Below are 14,917 nucleotides of genomic sequence, written 5' to 3'. Positions count from 1 at the left end.
ACGTAATTGCAGCGTTGGTAGATCCCCGACGCGACTAGAGGAGCTGTCTTTGGTATTTGCGGTTTGGAACTCAACAAGTCGTGAGCTGAAATGGCAATAGGCGGGCCGCAAACACAGCTCAGAGAACCGAAGGACGTAATCGCAGCGTTGGTAGATCCCCGACGAGAGGAGCTGTACTTGGTATTTGGTGTTTGGAACTCAAAGAGTCGTGAGCTGAAGTGGCAATAGGCGGGGCGCACACAGCTTGGAGAACCGATGGACGTAAACGCAGCGTTGGTAGACCCCGACGAGAGCTGTATTTGGTGTTTGGTGTTTGGAACTTCCTACGAAATACCAATGTCTAGCACAGTAGCATGTACTTCATGACTGCACAAAAGCGCTGCCTACCCTACATTATAACTGGCAACAGAGGAGGATTGACATTTTAATGCTCTACGCTTACCCCGGTCCAAATTCCTGTGCACGCCACTGGTCTTGCAATTGACGTCTATCTGTTGATATTATGAGGATGATCTACCATTGCCATTATTATACCAACTTCTATATCCTATTTAATCAGCAGCAGCTTCCTCTGTGCTACTACTACAATCTCTTAGTCCAGCAGTGGACTGTTTTTTTTTTAGTTTTAATTGACGAACCAAGTAGATGACATGGCATGGTTTTCCACCACATATGTATCTACCAATCCGCACTTGGATTACGGCCTACACCGTTCTTATTCTAAGCGGAGACCCGTGCCCTGTAATGTGCCGGTAACGGGTTAGTGAAGAACCACCGCCTATAAACAGAGCAACACATCGCAGGGCATGCAAGAAGCTCTTACTGCAACATGGCGCCCTTGTTTATAAAATTAAAATGCATATAAAAATTTTCGGAACAGGATTTGAAGCTGCGACTCTCTGGCAATCGCGGCATGAGCGCTTTCTCTAATACTGTGTGTTATTTAATCCCAAAACACCTCCTTACTTGAAGGAAAAGTTCAACTTTGTAGGAACGGCATCTGACTTAAGATCATGTCGTATGATCAGAGTGCTTTCCTTCGCAGTGCAGGCTATCGAATTGTGGAATGCTCTACCTACGAACATACGACAGCCAAAATCACTTGATATTTTTAAAAATGATATGTTAAAGCTTGGGCAATAAGACAACTTATTTTTATATCATCTATTCATTAATATAGCTTATCATAATATATATTAGTTTATTATTTTTTTATATATATATGTATATATATTTTGTTTATGTATGCGTATGTATTATTAGAATGTAGGTTTATAGTAATTTTACACCACCTATTTGTTCTCGCTCTTGTTGCCTCCTAATCCTACGGTTACCTGGCAGAGATCGCTTTCAAGCAGGCCGCCTTTGGTATTCTACTACAGTTTTTGTTTTTCTCTGTATTCGTCCTTTATTTTCCTAACTGTGTAGTGGTGTACAAATAAAGAGTTTAAATAAATAAATACAATTTTTATATGCATTTTAAATTTATAAAATTGATGATTCCTCCAAGTGTAGGGAAAAACACTAATAAAAAATTATAAAAATGCCGTCTTTTGTCCGTCAATCTGAGGCAAAGTTGTTAAGGTTCATGTGCCCGTAATTACACCGGCACCCACGCCCTTTAGACAAGGAACACAGCATTGCAATAAGGCTGCTTAGTGGCAAATAACGCTACGGCGACGGCCGATTGGCGCAGTGGGCAGCGACCCTGCTTTCTGAGTCCAAGGCCGTGGGTTCGATTCCCACAACTGGACAATATTTGTGTCATGAACATGAATGTTTTTCAGTGTCTGGGTGTTTATATGTATATTATAAGTAGTTATGTATTATATTTATAAAACTATTCAACAGGTATCTTAGTATACCCATAACACAAGCTGCGCTTACTTTGGGGCTAGATGGCGATGTGTGTATTGTCGTAGTATATTTATTTTATTTAAATAAGCATGGTGGAAGTACTTCCCCGGAGTCCGGACGAGCTCTGTGACAAAAAGCTCTACGTACTACTAAAGCTGTTATGGGCTAGTGATAATGATGATTTAATCCCTGAGGCGTAAAACTTTGTGTAATAAAGCCTTTTTCGAAAATTAGGCTATCAAACACCAAATTTTTTTATCTAAACTTACTGGCAGTTTAGCACATTTGCCCGTTAAAACAAAAAAAAAACCATAATAACTCTTCAACTTTATTTTTGTTAATGATCTTATATAGCCGTTTAATACCTACTCTACTCTAAAAAAAATTAAAAGTTGTTGACTGTTAGATGATAGTGTAAGTTGTATATCATAATGTGTTTTTCACGTTAATTTAATCGATTAAAGTTACAACTGCTTGACTCGTCATGTATCTATATCGACATTTAACGTTAACGTAAGTAGGTATTGCTAAATTAAACAACATAAACTATCAAAAATCCGAAACTAAACTGAGGTAAATTAAAGAACGTTTTTGTTAGTTATTTGTTAACATTTTAGAATAAGATTAAAAATTTTGACCCCAATGAGTATTTTCCTTGTACTTCCTGGGAATTTTTTCAACTATACTTTAATTTTTATGTGTTCCTGGTCATGGCATTACTCTAGATTACTACACACGAGGAGTAATATGGCCAAAATAAACTTCCAATCATTGCCGAGGTACAAAACCTAAGATTATGAAGGCTCTCGTACAAAATTCCGTAATATGACTACGGCTGCTTAGATTTCCTGACATATATTTGTACTTAATCACTTAACGAGCTAGGTTCTGACCCCAAAGCTTATAATTTGCAACTGTAGTAGTCATAAGTCTAAAAGTGATAACAGCGCATTAGTTATTTTAAAGTACAACCTTTTATATTTATACATTAGCAAAGTCCTATCAATATTGAGTTGAAAAAACCCAGCGTCGGGGGAGTTCTCAATATTCAAAAAGATTAAAAAAAAATGTTTGTTCTTATGAACACGCGAAGTTATACTTCTATGGCGTAACAAGATAACAATTTTTAAAAAAAAATCAAAATTCAATAAATTCTCTAAATCTAATCTAAATCAAGTTATTATAACGCATTATCTAGTTAAATAAAGTTAATTTAAATATTACAAAAAAAATATTTCTTCATACCTAATTAAGAAATGGACATAATAAACATTATTAAATTTGGAATACTAATAGACTCATTATCGGACAACCAAGTTTTACTCAACATTAATATTTGAGATTTTTGTACGATTTAACCAATTAAATCACCGAGATAAGCCCGCACGACTATGACAATTGAAAGTGTACACTGTCAAACCTTATAGCTAAATTAAGGATATCGGTTTTTTGTAAAAATTTACTTTTATAATTTTTCCCTAACACGCCATAAGAAGTATAACTTCAATAGTCTACAAGCAATAAACACGTAGCGTGATGTGTTTGGCAAATCTTTAGTTTGTATTAAAATCTCCAATGGACCCAGAAATCTAAAGGTAAAGTACACTAATAAGGCTTAGCAGGGTTCTAATGTTCTACTGAAATCCATTAAAACGCCGAGCAAATCTCTTTGTTTTACTTATATATACACAATGTAACTTGTACACAACTGTGATATATGAACTATCCTCCTTTGTTCAATACTTAATGGATATGATGGACGAGTAAAGCTTAACAAGGCAGCGTCGTTTACGGCCGCTGATATTAAGAACGCAAAGAAGCTTTAATAGAAATACATTGCTTGCTACTACAATGTAAAAGACGAGTAAATTAGGAAGAAAATCTTTTACAAATTTATAACATATTCATTTTTCTAGAAGGTTCTCATCCAGAAACTTTCACGAAGAACTCATGGTTAATTATAATCTGAAGAATTTAGTATTTTTAAATATTGGCTAAAATCTGGCATCGCCTAGTACAATAAACATTTGGAATAATTATTTATCTAAACTCCGTGAAAATATATCTGCAAGATGTGATTTACTATATAAATATTAGACGACGCCATAATAATAAAATTAATTATCATAATTTAATTATCTCATAAATAAATGACTTTAGTAACACTAGATATGATATACGATGTTTTCAAAAAACGACGATCAAAATAAATAAAGCTAATAACATATTCCATCACAGCTATACTAATGATATGCAGACCTTGATAAAGGCATAAATAAATAAATAAATATACTACGACAATACACAAGACGCCATCTAGCCCCAAAGTAAGCGTCGCTTGTTGTATGGGTACTAAGATGACTGATGAATATATTTATGAATAAGGTACATAAATACTAATAATATACATATAAACACCCAGACACTGAAAAACATTCATGTTCATCACACAAACATTTTCCAGTTGTGGGAATCGAACCCACATATGTAAAATTGTTGACTGTTGCTAATCGCGAGGTAGATCACGTGAAGCATTCATGCGTGAGCAATAATTTTGCGCATGAGGCGTACCCAATACACGTGGAAGAACAAAAGCTGCAGTACGTGGCGACCACGCCAAGCACCGCAGCTGTAACCGTACTCCCCGTGGCATCTGAAACACCTAAACCAACAAAGGATACTCACCTCTAGTGGTCCAAAAAAAAAAAAAAAAAACACCTGGCTAAGTTTGTTGTGGGCTTCTTCTTAGACCAGGACGCGTTTGGAAGCTCGTAGCTTTAGTTTTAAGTTTACGAATGTGGTTATCGCCATCATCTCACTACCGGGTGGTTCTTATGTACGCATCAAAAGTGCCACCTGTATTGTATATTGGGCCTACTTGAATAAAGATATTTTTGACTTTGACTTTGACTTTGACTTTTGACTTTGGTTCAACAAGTTCAAAAATATTAATAATAATTAAGATTTGGAATATTGGGTCGACCTGGGAATCGAACCCAGAACCTTGACACCCATAGTCACTCACACCCATACTCTCATGTCATACTTATTTCTGCTGCCAAGCAGTGTTATCGTGTTCGGGTTTGAAGGACTTGGTTGCCGGTGTGTTCGCGCATGAGGCGTAACACGGCACGGCTACGGCATCACTTTATTGGACGTGTTTTTTGAACGCCTCATGAAGTGTTGCTTTGTTTATGGGCGATGATTTTCCACTTACCATCAGGTGTGCTATCTTCTTGCTCCATCAATAATTAATATAAAAAACATTGATGACCAATAGCATTATTGCCATTTGTATTTATTGAAAAGACTTTATTGCACAAACTTTAAAACAAAACCAGAAACACACAAGAATATATATATATATAGTGTTACACAAAAGCAAATATGGTTGCATGTCATATTTCACTCCACAGGTAGGCCCTTAAATAAATAATTATAACATTACTAAAGTAGACAATAAATTAAGATTAAATTCAATTTAGTTAAATAAAAATTCATGTAAATATATTTTAATATAAAAGCAGAACGGAGCATATAAAAAGCGCCACCTAAATGGCAACTCAGTTTTAAACCAGCAAATTTTGCGAGTGCATCACGGCTAACGATGGCATGTCTAAGATTGTATGTTCTGTTACTCTTAGTTGCCATAGCAAGAAGTCGAGAATATACAGAACCAATAGTTAAGATAGCCAATGGTGAGATATTAGGTAAACCAAGAATCTCTACGAATGGCAGAAATTTCGTAAGCTTTTTCGGTGTGCCCTACGCGAGCCCACCGATTGGAAAATTTAGATTTAAAGTAAGTATTTTTAATCTGTAATTTCCTTTAAAACTGTTAACCGTAAGTGGCTTGTCACCTTGAACTTACATGTGTGCTCAAGAACTATTTGATCTAGTTCCACCCTCGCCTTTTTACCATCGAACCGCGAGGCACCGTAAGGATCTGCAAACCTACGTGGTCGATATACCGCGGACGCGTACGAAGCGCTTCGCATCTTCGTTTCTGATCCGCACCGCTAGGATCTGGAATGTCCTTCCTGCTTCCATTTTCCCCAGTGCCTACAATATGAGTACCTTTATGAGTAAAAAATCTGATGTGGTATTTTTTTATTTCACTACAAGTTAGCCCTTGACTGCAATAAGGTTAAGATGCATGTCAGATATTAAACCGATACCCTTTATCTACGCGACATCATACTGGAACGCAAAATCACTTGGCAGCATTTATTTGTCAGTAGGTTGTTTATTTATTTAGAAGACACATTTTTTTTTTTTAAGTAATTAAAATATCACTTGCTTTAACGGTGAAGGAAAACATCGTGAGGAAACCTGCATGCCTTAGAGTTCCCGATAATATTCTCAAATGGAGTCCACCATTTCGCACTGGGCTAGCGTTGTGGACTACGGCCTTAAGCCAAGAGTAGCTTTGTGGGAGGAGACCCTTGCCCTGTAGTGGCCGGTAATGGGTTGATATGATGATGATGATGATATAAATACAGATGTGTGCATAGGCGGACTTATTGCAAAAGCAATCTCTTACATAAAAACCAGAAATTGAAAACATTTAAGTGAGAAAGTTTCGCAAAAAGCCTGCTAATTTATTTATTAAGGCCCAAACAGTTTACTTAAAACGAAGAATTCACACAAAGTAAATAACATGTACAACAATCAAGTAGCCCAATATATTAATATTATAATAACAACAATCAATATATTTATTCAAAGATTTTAGATAATTTAAGAATACGCAAAAAGTCAAACGACTATATTTTAAATGAGAAACTTTTAACTAAAAGTTTTAAATATGAGTAAATACATAAATAAGTCAACAGATCTTCGGCATCTAGACATTTGAGGGTACATCCCTCAAAAATCAATCCTTAAAATTTTCATAATTACATTATTCCAATTTTCTTAATGATCTCCAATTTTTTAGTAAAGGAATGGTTAAAATCGGTCCAAAAATTTCAGATCCTATTTTAAAATTAACTTAGGAATCTATGCTAAAAAACTAAAATTAACTTAAATTAATTTTGGACTTTTGCGATACGTTTAAAAAATACGATTGTTGATTTCATGCATCCAGCTTTGCTTTTATCTCTTACAAGATAGAAAAAAGTAAAATATTGATGTTGAAAAAATTGCAACTGCTGAGTTCCTTGCCGGCTTTTTCCCGATGGAATCTGCCTTGCGAGCCGATGGTAGAGCCACTTCATCTCAACAGTAGCAAAAAACGCTTAAATGATGATAAATGATTATGATTTTTTCGAATTAGTCAGTCGATTCAATTTCTTTATTTGCAAACCTCGTATGAAATAAAATTCAACTAAAATTTTTCTTTATTCAGTTGGCCTACAGAAGGTACATTTGTTGCGAACATATAAATTAAAGCTAATATTTTCCGAAATCAAAAAACGAAATCTCTTTTATCTAGTAGCCCAAAAATCATAACTAGGTAAACTACGTTACACTCGGTTAGTAATATGAGGTAATATTAATCATAACAAACTTTTTAAGGACCCTCAGCCGATGCAACCTTGGACTGGAATATGGAACTCCACACGTCTTCCCGCCGCATGTCTTCAGTTTGATCCTGCGATCGATAAAATCATAGGTACATTTTCAGCAGACCATTCTCATGATTTGTATAACACAGTGGTAAAAGCTGGGCATAGATCATGTAGAATCGTTTACTTTTAAAATAGTCCAGTATGTATTAACCTGGCTTTATAGCCTTTTTATTTCGTAAATGGCTCTTATTCATTATAACATCTGAATCACTCCATAGCAAAATACCAGATTCTTAAAATATTAGATCATCATAACATACCAGATTCTTAACAAAATAACAGAAGTACGGTTTACACACAACGTAGATTCAACATGCCTGGTACAACACATCCTGTACAGTCCTGTTTCAGTAATTATTGTTTGATATGATTTTTATGAATAACTTCCCTGCGATAGGCCTTCCTCATTTTTTCCCACAACTGTCTATCTAAAGCTTTTACTATCCAGTTATCACTTGCTGTATTAGTAATTTCTTCTGCTCATCTCTCCAACGTTATACCTCTCTTTCTTTTTCCGGGAAGACTTATCAAGCAGTTAGTTTCGTATTTCGTTGTAGTCATCAATTATACATCATTTTTAACTTTACCCTTAAGGAAAGTAGAATAATATTACTGCTATTACTACTTTCTCCAACCTATGGTGTCTGTGTGATATCTGAATGACATTGCTCATCTTTAAAGAACAATAGTATAAACATTGTCGTAACGTAACAGTACGTAACAGTGAATTTTACCCGACAATGTTTATTCTATTATTCTTCAAAGATTATTAGATACTACTCCCTTTTTAGGTAGCGAAGACTGTTTATTTGTAAATGTCCACACACCGAAACTAAACCCCAGTGCTCTTCTGCCCGTGGTAATCTTCATCCACGGTGGGTCATTTGTTTTCGGAGCTGGAGGACAGTACGACGGTGTCTATATGATGGACAGAGATGTTGTCCTCGTGACAGTTAACTACCGTTTGGGACCGTTTGGTAAGTTCTCTATATTTTATTTATGGATTGGGTAGTCTTTCCTGATTTAACTTTAAAAAAATAGCCTGGGTTCGAAACCCGATAGTCTATCTCCAGTGAAAATTGACGTGAGATTTTGTCGTTATTACCGTTGATTACATATTGGGAGCTAAAATATCTTTGCTTTGATTTCAATAACCTTAAGTCAGATTATCCAATATGATGCATAATTTGTGATCGACATAACATTCAAAATGAAAGAATTCAGAGATGTATGCTTTAACTCTGTAAGGCAAGAATAAAGAGGTGCTTTTAAAATTAAAATTACTCGCGGTGGTTTCCTAAAATAATTATTGTAATACCTTGTATAGCATCATTTTATTCTTCAGGTTTCCTCAGCACGGGTGATACAATCATACCAGGCAACACTGGTCTGAAAGACCAGTCATTCGCCTTGAAGTGGGTTCGCGATAACATCAAGGTGTTTGGCGGCAACCCTGAAAGCGTCACACTTACTGGTTGCTCAGCAGGTGCTGCTAGTGTGCACTACCACTACCTATCGCCACTTTCTAAAGGTACAAGCTTGTATAAGAGAAGATTGAATAATAACTGCTTTATGTTACATTCTTAGTTTAAGTTTGGTCTCTCTTCAATCCTAACAGCAACGTTTACCTACATGTGTTACTCCCCTGATTATTGCAAGAATCATCATATATTTTTTTAGTACTATACAAAGTGATTTTAAAATAATGGTCTATCCAGTTACATCCTATTGCAAAAATTGTTTCCATAAAATTGTAATAAACTCGCTTACACCCTTTTGCGTTTTCCGGGCGTCTATGAATCTTCAGTGTTCAGTATGGTTTCCAATGAGTTTCTTTATATTGTTTTCCTGTCCTATTTCTATAAAATAACAAGAGAAAATCGGTAGCAAAATTATATCGTGGCACGTATATTTAAACCCTACCAAAAAAAGAGCATGACCTGACGTTCATATGCTCCATCCGCGCTTCACGATTTCGTTATGCTACCCGGAACTCGTACATTAGCCAGACTTTGAAACTGGTTTTAAAATTTCCAGGTCTTTTCCACAGAGGAATCGCTTTCAGTGGGGCAGCGTTTGCCTCGTGGGCGCATTCTATTAAGCCCGTGCAAAAAGCTAAAAAACTAGCCTCCCTCGTTGGTTGCGCTACCGTCAATAGTCGTGACATGGCTGAATGCCTCAGATCTAGACCTGGAGAAATGATTGTCAACGCTCAATTCGAGATGTTTGTAAGTTTTTTTGAAAATAAGGAATCATATCTTCATACTCATCAATTTTTAATTTACCTAATATTTACGCCTATACTAATTTTTTTATCATTTTGATTTCTACGATTTCAATACTATGTTACCAAAACCCACGTGGAGTTCTGGTAACATAGTATTAAAATTGACAAGTATTGTTTTTTTCAATTCCTACAATGACTAGTACTGGAGAGTGAAATGGTACAGTATATTCACGCCCACAGCCGAGGATCCTAACACAATCAATCCATTTTTCACTCATCACCCTTATATCGCAAGTCAAGCTGGTGCAATGCAACATCTTCCACTCATCGCTTCTGTGACCTCTGAAGAAGGATTGTATCCCGCAGCAGGTAAAACAAACTCCATTATTTGAAACAACTTAACAATAACGGCATGTCGCGTTTTTATGTGGAACTGGGTCTTAATTTCTTTGATAACATCTAAATATTAGCCTCTTTAATAGTATATAATTATTATATATGTTTGCTAGTTGGCTGTATTAGCAAATTGTTTTTAGCAATTATCTTGACTTTTATTTGTCATTACACACTACAGTTTTACTGTCAAAATATGCTCTATATCTATACTGGATATCTTATATATAATAATCACTAGTAAAGTAATTATTATATGCTAATGCTACCCTCCTTTAATACAATAAATATTTCATAAAATGACATAACTTTTGCAGCCTATCAAAAAGATCCTACTATACTACCAGAGCTGGAGGCAAGATGGGAAGAACTTGCTGTCAACATATTCGGGTTCAATGACACCCTGCCTTTTAGTATGCGCAGCCGTGTCGCCAATAGGATAAAGCAGCAGTACTTAGACGGCAGACCTGTCTGTCAGGACACATTTGACGAGCTCGTTCGAGTAAGAAAGTTTGTTTTAGAGCGAAACTTCAAAGATGATGATTTGATAAATAATTTTTTCGACAAAAACTGAGAGTGCCTTATCAAGGTCAGCTTAAGGGATTTTTCTTAAATTAAGAGTAAAAAAGATATAGCTCAGAGAGAAAAATAAAAACAGCTAGTTCAATTTGTATTCTATAAAGTACTTAACATTGCATATCTAACACAAGTCACACTTCAATGAGTAATGGGTGGAAAAGTTTTTCGACAAACCAGATTCAATAAGGAAAAAAAATCCCAAAAAGATCAATAAAGTGAGCAACTTTAATAACTCGCTTACAACCTTAGAAATGGCCAAAAAACAAATAAAAAGATCAAGTATCAGAAATGACTAATCTTATTTAAGCAGATATCTAAGGATTTTGTCGGATTCTTTGGGGAGAAGGTAAAAAAAATCAGAGTGGGGACAGCACAGTTCAAAAATTATAAAGGCAAAGCAAATCCGATATAGGCCCATTGGACGTATACTCAGACTTGTTGTTGGTCATCGAACATAGAACATACTATTAATGAACACTAACAGTGAATGTTTTTGAAAGTTAATTTCTCTGGTATTCTTATATTTTATGTCTGTTTTTCAGGCTCTCGGGGATCGTTTGTTCACTGCGGAGGTTGGCAAACTGGCACAAATACACGCCACTCAATCCCGCCAACCCACCTACTCCTACCGCTTCTCCTACAGCTGGCAGTATAGCTTCTCCAACGTGATGGCCCGAAACTATGAAAACTATGGTCAGTATATTGTGAAAATCGTGTTGATTAAAAACGATCTTGGTAGCATTTTGCATCCTTGAGACAGACAGACAGATAGCATAGTCGTTAACCGGGAAAATTAACTCAATATGTATTCCCGAAAAAAATGAAGATTTCGCAGGCAACATCTAGGCCTTAAAATCCCGCGTAAAATGGCAGACCAACTAGAACAGGATGCCCTACAGAATAGTAATTATTTTATTTTTTTAGGAGTGTGCCATTCCGATGATGTGATACTGGTTCTTAAGTATCTCCCAACGGAGACAACTTGTCCAGAAGATCTACAGATGAGGGCTGCCCTTCTCGATATGATCTGTAGCTACGCTACGACTGGGTAATCTTCTCTTTCCTAAAACTTATCTTTATAAAATTGTAAAAGTTCTGTCTTCATTCATCTGTGTTAAGTTATTTTGTGTTGTTGAGCGGCCATAGGTTAGGATTCACCCCAGGCACCCATCTCTCACTTTTCGAAGCTATGTCGGATTTCAGCAATTAAAAACCATTTAGCTGCATTCCTGAGAGTTCTCAATAATAGTATCAAAGCCGACAATACTCACTTGGCCAGTCGTGGACTACAGCCTAAACCTTCTTTTGAAAGGAGACCCGTGCCCTGTAGTGGGCCGGTAATGGGTAATGTAATCATAACTATTATGATGATTTGCTGTTTTGTTAGCAGAATTTTAAAATTTTCGTAAGTTTGATTAAGTTAGGAGCACGAGCTATTATATTATATTCATAACAATCAGATCTGACCATCATTGACTTTTTGCTTCACAGCAGCTTATTTATTTGCCGTTAAATAATCTTAATAGACTTCGTTATACGGGTAAACTGGAATCCGTAGAGAATATTCTACTTGTTATCTACGGAAGAAGACGAAGCGTGATTATTCAATCCCAAATCCAAAATGTAACTTAAAATCCCATCGTCCATCAGCATGAGCTAATGATACATGATTATATTATAATTAATTAAATTTTTAAGTTTTTTATAGACAATATGTTGCCAATTCTTGCAACTTAAGGCACCTAGCAATTAAACAGGCAAATCATACCATCGCAAACTGGTTGAAAAGACTTACTTACAAGGACACAGAGAGAATACTTATTTTAATAATAGTTATTAAATACTTTACTTACAAATTACAACATAACTTTGTACCTTTTTGCCATTCCAAGAAAAAAATATAATAAAATATTTATTTATGTTTTATTTATTTATTTTTTATTCTAGAGTACCAAAATTGCCAACTGCCCCCAAATGGATAAAAGTTAAGCCGGTGCAAGAGGAATTGTCTTATATGGAAATAGCTGGACCGAAGGATATAAAAATGAAATCCAGTGCGGACTTCGGTAAAAAAACCTTTTGGGACAGTCTTGGCTTCAATTAAGATGAACGGAGTTTATGACGAATTTTAACCTATTATATAATCCAGACATAATAAAACCGTTAAGCCAATAATGACGATTTAAATGTATGAAGACCCTGTAAGTTCCTTGAAAACCACACAACCTACATACATATACATGCCTTATTTATCAGTCTTATAGTGACTGTAATTGATTGTTATTTATGATATTTTCTTCTAGTGTAGGTAAAAACACCATAATAAAAATTACTAAAATGTTTAATACTACTCGACTAATGCATGAACTAAATTAGAAATTGGAATGTTCTGTAAGATAATGGAATAAATTGTATATCATAATTAAATTTTCACGTTAATTTAATCAATGAATGTTTTAATTATATGACTTGCTACCATTTTACTTTTAAGGTGCTTAGAGCTGCTAAATAACTAATGAGTAAACTAAATACTTACACGATAACGTAGTTCTTGAATGCCCTTAAAAAGATGTGTTATATCTGACTTCGATTTACACGATACAGTAAAACAAATGTACTACTACTAATGTACTACGTAATGTTAAATCTCCTAACATATTCGTACCTAATGCTTGTCATACGTGCAAATTTTGGATAATTTGCTATGACTGGAAGAATCTTAGGACTTAAAGTAACAGCAATACATTTATGGTCAAAATACGCCCTGTTCCAAGAGAATAACCTGCAAACAATAAACGCCTAATGTGAGTGATGGCGTTTTGCAAATTAATGAATATAAAATAATCCATTGGCGCTGGCGTCTGGTAAAGCACAACTGTACCAGGTCAAATTCTGTCCATATGATACGATTATCTTCAAAAACTATTATACGGGGTACTGTAGACAAACCGTAATTTTGTCTGTCTGATTGTACCTTGGCCGCGCATCATGCTGAAACTACTCGTGATGTTCATGATGTTAAGGCCTTACCAGTATTATGTAAGGCGGTCATACACCTTAACAAAGCCATTAATAAGCTTAAGGTGTGTAATATGTCAAATATTCGACTATTGCTAATAGCAAAAACACGTGGAGCGTTCATGTGCAAACTATGAATACGCCCTCGAGGCGTACCCAAAACACGTGCAAGAACAAAAGGTAAAGTGCGAGGCGGCCACGCCAAGCACCGCAGCTGTGTCCCTTGTCTCCTTGTCGTAGAATAACACTGTTTTAAAACACCTGAAACACGTGAAACAACAAACGACACGCACCTCGGGTGAGTTATAGAGTTAAAAATTATTGAAAGTAATTTCGATAATTGAATATCTACTAATAATAGGTTAAGGAAAAAGTCTTTTCGCATTATAGTATGTATGAACTTGTAATAAAATCTCTTTGGCTATACTATTTGATCTGGCTGGTTTTGGTATCATTAAAAGTATAAATTTCAAAGGAGATAATTCCAAATTCAAATTAGGAAAACGTGTGATTTTTATTTGTTTTTTGTACTGTGAAAATGAGTGAATCTAGAAGAAGTTAAATACATTTTAAAATTTTACTACAAAAAAGGTAAAAACGCAACGCCAGCCGCGAAAAAATTTGGTTTTTAAGAATAATATACATAAATACTTATAAAACGCTGCTAAACACCCGGACACTAAAAAACATTCATGTTCAAAACAGAAACATTTTCCAGTTGTCGGAATCGAACCCACGGCCTTGGACTCAGAGAGCAGGATCGAGGCCCATTGCGCCAATCGCCCGTCAGCTTAGTGGTAAACAGCTCTGGACGGGATTGCCACAGAGCCTCAGTTCCTATCGGGTCTGGAAAATTAGGCATGATCAAAATTAATTAAATTGATATTTCCACCAAGTGTACGTAAAAACTGCAAGACCAACGAGACGCTCTGAGTGTGAGTCCAAGTGTGAGATATTCTACCTACGTTTACTTATTCAAACGCGTTAAAGTTTACCACGATTTGTATGGAATCAAAGGCGCGCCATCTAGTTAGAATACTGGGAAACCATCCTCCCTCTAGATGGCGGTGTTTCGATGCAATAATGGTCAATATTTACAAAAACCAATGATGAGGTCAATGGTTGAACTGTCGTGGAAGATGTCTATCCACTCTAGTTTTGAAGGTCAGTTTGCTTGAAATAAATAAACGCCGAGTAATGCATAACGGTTTCAAACATTATAATGACCCGCTGGTTTACGCAACAATACCACGTCCACAACAAAAGTAAA

The 14,917-nt window shown here is 35.7% G+C and overlaps 1 protein-coding gene across 1 annotated transcript; it reads left to right on the top strand.

The window, feature by feature from the left end:
• Positions 1–5,464: 5,464 nt before the first annotated feature.
• Positions 5,465–12,733, top strand: LOC120628833 (venom carboxylesterase-6-like). The gene is made up of 10 exons (XM_039897456.1): positions 5,465–5,659; positions 7,378–7,474; positions 8,222–8,407; positions 8,776–8,961; positions 9,468–9,658; positions 9,858–10,026; positions 10,368–10,552; positions 11,172–11,322; positions 11,554–11,677; positions 12,577–12,733. The coding sequence occupies exons 1-10, from the start codon at positions 5,465–5,467 to the stop codon at positions 12,731–12,733; spliced, it is 1,641 nt and encodes a 546-aa protein (XP_039753390.1).
• The last annotated feature ends 2,184 nt before the right edge of the window (positions 12,734–14,917 follow it).

This window comes from Pararge aegeria, chromosome 13, assembly GCF_905163445.1.
Source record: "Pararge aegeria chromosome 13, ilParAegt1.1, whole genome shotgun sequence".
NCBI lineage: Eukaryota > Metazoa > Arthropoda > Insecta > Lepidoptera > Nymphalidae > Pararge > Pararge aegeria.
This window is presented reverse-complemented; position numbering and strand designations above follow the sequence as displayed.

Coding starts and splice junctions, on each gene's coding strand:
- LOC120628833 (XM_039897456.1), top strand. CDS start 5,465: ATGGCATGTCTAAGATTGTATGTTCTGTTACTCTTAGTTGCCATAGCA. Junction 8,408..8,775: donor CTACCGTTTGGGACCGTTTG/GTAAGTTCTCTA, acceptor TTTATTCTTCAG/GTTTCCTCAGCACGGGTGAT. Junction 9,659..9,857: donor ACGCTCAATTCGAGATGTTT/GTAAGTTTTTTT, acceptor TACAATGACTAG/TACTGGAGAGTGAAATGGTA.